Raw genomic sequence first — 4,964 nt, forward strand, 5'->3', positions numbered from 1 at the left:
TGACTGGCACCTGTGCCAGTGGAGCGCTGAGAGCACTGTCTGATCGTGATCATTACCAGAGGAGCTGTCTGGCTTCCGTGCCAGTGGCATGTAAATAGCCCCATTTGAGCGTGATCGTTACCAGCGTTGCCTTACTGGCTGGCACGTGAAAAAACATTTGAGTGAGGTCCTTGCCAGAGCCGCTTGACTGGCTCTTGTGCAGGTGGCACATAGAAAACACCATTTTGAGTGTGACCGTTGCGAGTACTGCCTGACTGGCCCTTGTGCCGGTGGCATGTAAAAGCACCCACTACACTCTTGGAGTGGTTGGTGTTAGGAAGGGCATCCAGCTGTAGAAACTCTGCAAGATCAGATTGGAGCCTGGTGCAGCCATCTGGTTCGCCAGTCCTCAGTCAAATCGTCCAACCTATGCTAGCATGGAAAGCGGACGTTAAACGATTATGATGATGATGATATATAAATAAAAATATGTCTATGTATGCATGTATATATATACATACACACACACATATATATATATATATATATATATATATATATCTGTATATACATATATATACGTATTTAGATATGTATTTAGATATGAGTAGATATATCTATAATATATAAGATGGAAGATGTGTGTGTGTGTGTGTATGTGACAGGCCATTTACTTGATCCCACTTAAAATCAATATTTCTCATCCGATTTCGTTCACGCTTGGCACATATATGTTTCACAGATGGTTCTACACTGTTTAGATTTTTCACTTATGTAATAATATGGATTAAGGGGGCTTCTAGAGTCAGAAAGGTTCAGTAAAAGCCCCGTTTTTGTTGTCTGGTGACTATTGCGGATAAGGAAGGTAACTCTTTGAAAAGTAACATTCAGAAAATGATCGTCTCCCTTACATTTGTATCCCTCACTACAATATTTTGGTTGGCAATTGGTGGGTTGTGCCCCACAACAAGATGCTCTGGAAAACATTTCATGCACACATCAATCTAGAGTTCTGTAATTCTATCAAATCCATACATTACATATGCAAATACATTACCAAAGGATCGGACAGGGCTGTTTTTCTGATAAAGTCCACATGATCAACAGATTTAAAAAATGATGAAGCGACTCTTTTCAAAACTGCATGCTACATATCCACCATTGGAGCCATATGGAGAACCTTAGCCTTCCCAATTCACAAATGCTACCCTCCTATGATTCATTTTATTGTTATCCTTTGAAAAGAAACCTTTTTGATAACTATAATTAGCTGATAACATTAAGGAAATATAAAGGTTTGCACCTACTAGTTTTGATAGCAATCATTAAATAACATTATCTCATAGTTATTAGCATCTTTCAATGCATTACATCAATTTATATAAATGTTTGGTATTTATTTGAATTATATGTTCAAGCATTTTATTGTGAATGCTTATTTCTTAAGTGTAAAATTTAAACCAAAACTGTTGAACTTAAGAGAACAATATAAAAGCCTAAAACAAAGTTAGAACCTCTGAGCTTTCAGTTAACAGACCTATAGTTTATTCATATAATTCAGTGATTCTCAACTGGGGTCCACATGACCTTAATGGGGGCAGTAGTGGTGGTCCACATAAGATTTTGTTGTTAAAATTTATGTGCAATAAATTTAAGCTATTTTAACAATTTTTTAAAGCAATTTCTAATAATATTTAATTATAAAAATATAATAGGATTCTTTTAATCATTGAATGGCTGTTAGGGTCCATCTCAGTAGGCAAAAATGGTTTAACTGATTTAATTGATATGCTAGCTATCTTTTGTTTAAAAACAAAATTTAAAAAAAAAAAAAAGGAACTACTACCTTGGGTGTTATAAATGAAATGAAGCATTCTGAATTCTAATTATGTTACAAATTTCAGGTCACTTAATTTCCATGGCAAACTCAAATCATATCTTTTTTTGTTTTCTTTTTATAGGAATGTCATGTTGATCGGGGTGACACTCAACGAGCTATTGCAGTTTATAGAGATATATCAGTAAGTTCTACTCTCTTTCTTAGACAAGACTGTCAGACTATTTTATAACATTTCTTCAAAAATCTGTTCTTGTGATTTTATCATTACCATCTTTATACCTTTTGGTTGAATTGGTCTTTCCCAGCTCTGCATCTTTTCACATGTTGTGGTCCTTTGTCATCTGTTTTGTGAGTTTCAGTATCCTGAGATTAGCTTTTGCTGCTTCTCATGTCTTTTTCTTCTAGGAGTTTCTTTCACCTGGATCATTTGGTCACTTGGCATTTCTTTATCTCAACTATCATCATTATTTAACATCTCTTTTTCCTTGCCAGAAAAAGGTGGGATGGTTTGACAAGAATATCTGCTTTTAGCAAGGATTCCACAGCTGAATGCAAAACATTTCCCAATGGCAACCATTTTACAGAGTGTACTGGATTGTGTTTTTGTGCCACCAACACTAGTGTGGTAACCAGCTACTTGCAAGACACGGTCGCTTACAACCATACCAATGCAGTCTTTCCTCTTCATTTCCTTTCCTGGCTCATTTGTTCTCTGTTGTTCATGCACATTAGCATTACACATTCAGTAGAGCATGTTCACTTCATGTTTTCCTGATGTAGCTAATCCTTGAGATATGGGGAAATAAGTTTATGTTGGCAAGACTCTAGAGTTGAACCTGGTATGTCTCAAATTTGTGTGTCCTGTGTATAATGATTTTTAGAGTCCTTGTTTTGATTAGTTTTCCATTGAGTCATTGAAACATTACTGAAGACTGTCTTGCTGTAGTGTTCATAAATAAAAGTCAGCTTACCTTGAAGTGTTTTGGCTCACTGTGGCCTCTTTGACCTTCTCAACTACTAAGCTATCAGTTTCTCTTCTGAAACATTAACGGTGAGAGAGATAATCATAAGCAACCATTAGAGATGAAGCTCTGTTGTAAACATGACTTGCTATCATCATCATCCAGTGTTTTAAATCTGGGTTTTGTCCCCATTAATGAGGGTGGTCAGATCTACCTTTGGGTTGACTGGTGCCCATTCTCCTTTGCTATTACAAGACTTTTCTAGAACTGGATTTTCTATGGGGAGCATGCCCTTGCTTACCCCCAACCTCAGTTTCTAGACATGAGTGGTCCCAAGACCAAAGCCTCTATCACGATTTTTAAGAAATGTGGTGGAAAACTAGCTCAGGAAGGCAGGGACGCTACTCTCTGAGACCCCTTTTGAACCCCCCCCCTACTATGGGTTTCTCATTTCTTTGCACTTCTTCCTTGTATATATAACAAGTAAAAAGGAGAAAATGCAGATAAGTATAATGTGTGTATTTAAGATTGTTTGCTTTTGATTTTATCACCATATTGTTTTTTTACCATCAACTTTTCCTCTTTACATGGATCACATGGTATTTGTTGACAGATTTTTTTACAGCCAAATGCCCTTACTGTTACCAAGATATATTGACTTGCTTTTTCAAAGCTAGTTAATATATCTTCCATAAAATATGTCTTCACAGAAAATTGGAAACACAAAGCTCAGCTTTGTCATAAACTGATACTCATTTACAATGATTTTGATGTTAAGACAAGGTGACACATACATATGCTTATACACATACATATTTACTTATATCTGACAGTTTACTTTCGGTTTCTGTCTTCCAAATCCACTCACAAGATGTCCATTGACTTAGAGTTACTTGTCCAAGACTGAACCTTAAACCATGTGATTTATGTTCAGAGAGTATTATAGTTAATGATATAACTTCCCTTTGCTATTTTATTGTATACCTCACATTTTATGACTGTGCCCCATAATATCTATGAAAGGAAGTTTAAAGACTGTGCAGGTGTGGCCATGTGATGTGTATGGATGAGGACAACTGCATAAAGAAGTGCTGGGCTCTAATTGTGGAGGGTACCTGTGGAAGGAGTAGACTCAGGAAGAGTGGTGAAAAAAGATGAAGTGGTGAAAAAAGATCTTTGGACGCTGAGCCTCACTGAAGAAATGACAAGGGACCGGGAGATGTGGTGATTTGCTGTATTTGGTAATATGTGTTAAGCTAAGTAAAATTGCGGTCTTCCACACATACAGGCTTGTCCTTTCAGGTGCTGGTCCCACATAAAAAGCACCCATGCTGGTGCTGCATGAATGCACATGTGCCAGCAGCATGTAACAAACACCCAGCACACTCTGTTAACTAAGGACATCCAGTTGTAGAAACCATGCCACAACAGACAGTGTCTGGACAGCTCCCAGCTGGTTCGCTCCATGTCAAATACTCCAACCCATGCCAGCTGGGAAAGCAGATGTTATGCAATGATGATGTAATGTATATCATATTGATTACCTGAATTGATGTAATCCTTGAAAAAACAGCTGATAATCTATATTATAATGGAGAAAGCTGCTTATTAATTAGGTGTGTAACAGTTACTAAAAGTACTAAAAGAAAGCAATTGTTAAAGGCTTGACCGTGGGAAAATTTTTTTATAAATTCATGTTCCATAACAATTTCCTATAATTTCAATTTCTGAATTTATTGAATTTTTGAACTCCAATTTTTCACAAATTTAATTATTTGTTGCATTCACTGTGGCGGCCGTTGCCAGTACCGCCTGACTGGCTCCTGTAGGATTTTCGAGCGAGATCGTTGCCAGCGCCCCTGGACTGGCTTGTGCGGGTGGCACATAAAAGACACCATTTCGAGCGTGGCCGTTTTCGTGCGGGTGACACGTAAAAGCACCCACTACACTCTCTGAGTGGTTGGCGTTAGGAAGGGCATCCAGCTGTAGAAACTCTGCCAAATCAGACTGGAGCCTGGTGTTGCCATCCGGTTTCACCAGTCCTCAGTCAAATCGTCCAACCCATGCTAGCATGGAAAGCGGACGTTAAACGATGATGATGATGATGATGATTTACAAAGTCTCTCACTCTCTATTTCAATGTTTTCATTTCAAGTTTTAATTCGCTATTTGGAAAACCCAGT

The 4,964-nt window shown here is 37.7% G+C and overlaps 1 protein-coding gene across 21 annotated transcripts in view; it reads left to right on the top strand.

Moving 5' to 3' along the window:
* Positions 1-4,964, top strand: part of LOC106874470 (rho guanine nucleotide exchange factor 7) — a 206,499-nt gene that overhangs the window by 63,290 nt on the left and 138,245 nt on the right. For all 21 annotated transcript variants that reach the window (XM_052966471.1, XM_052966465.1, XM_052966469.1 and 18 more), the window contains exon 8: positions 1,941-2,000. In XM_052966471.1, the coding sequence (XP_052822431.1) occupies positions 1,941-2,000 (60 nt within the window). The remainder of the gene's footprint in view (positions 1-1,940; positions 2,001-4,964) is intronic.

Source organism: Octopus bimaculoides, chromosome 3, assembly GCF_001194135.2.
Source record: "Octopus bimaculoides isolate UCB-OBI-ISO-001 chromosome 3, ASM119413v2, whole genome shotgun sequence".
NCBI classification, from domain to species: Eukaryota; Metazoa; Mollusca; class Cephalopoda; order Octopoda; family Octopodidae; genus Octopus; species Octopus bimaculoides.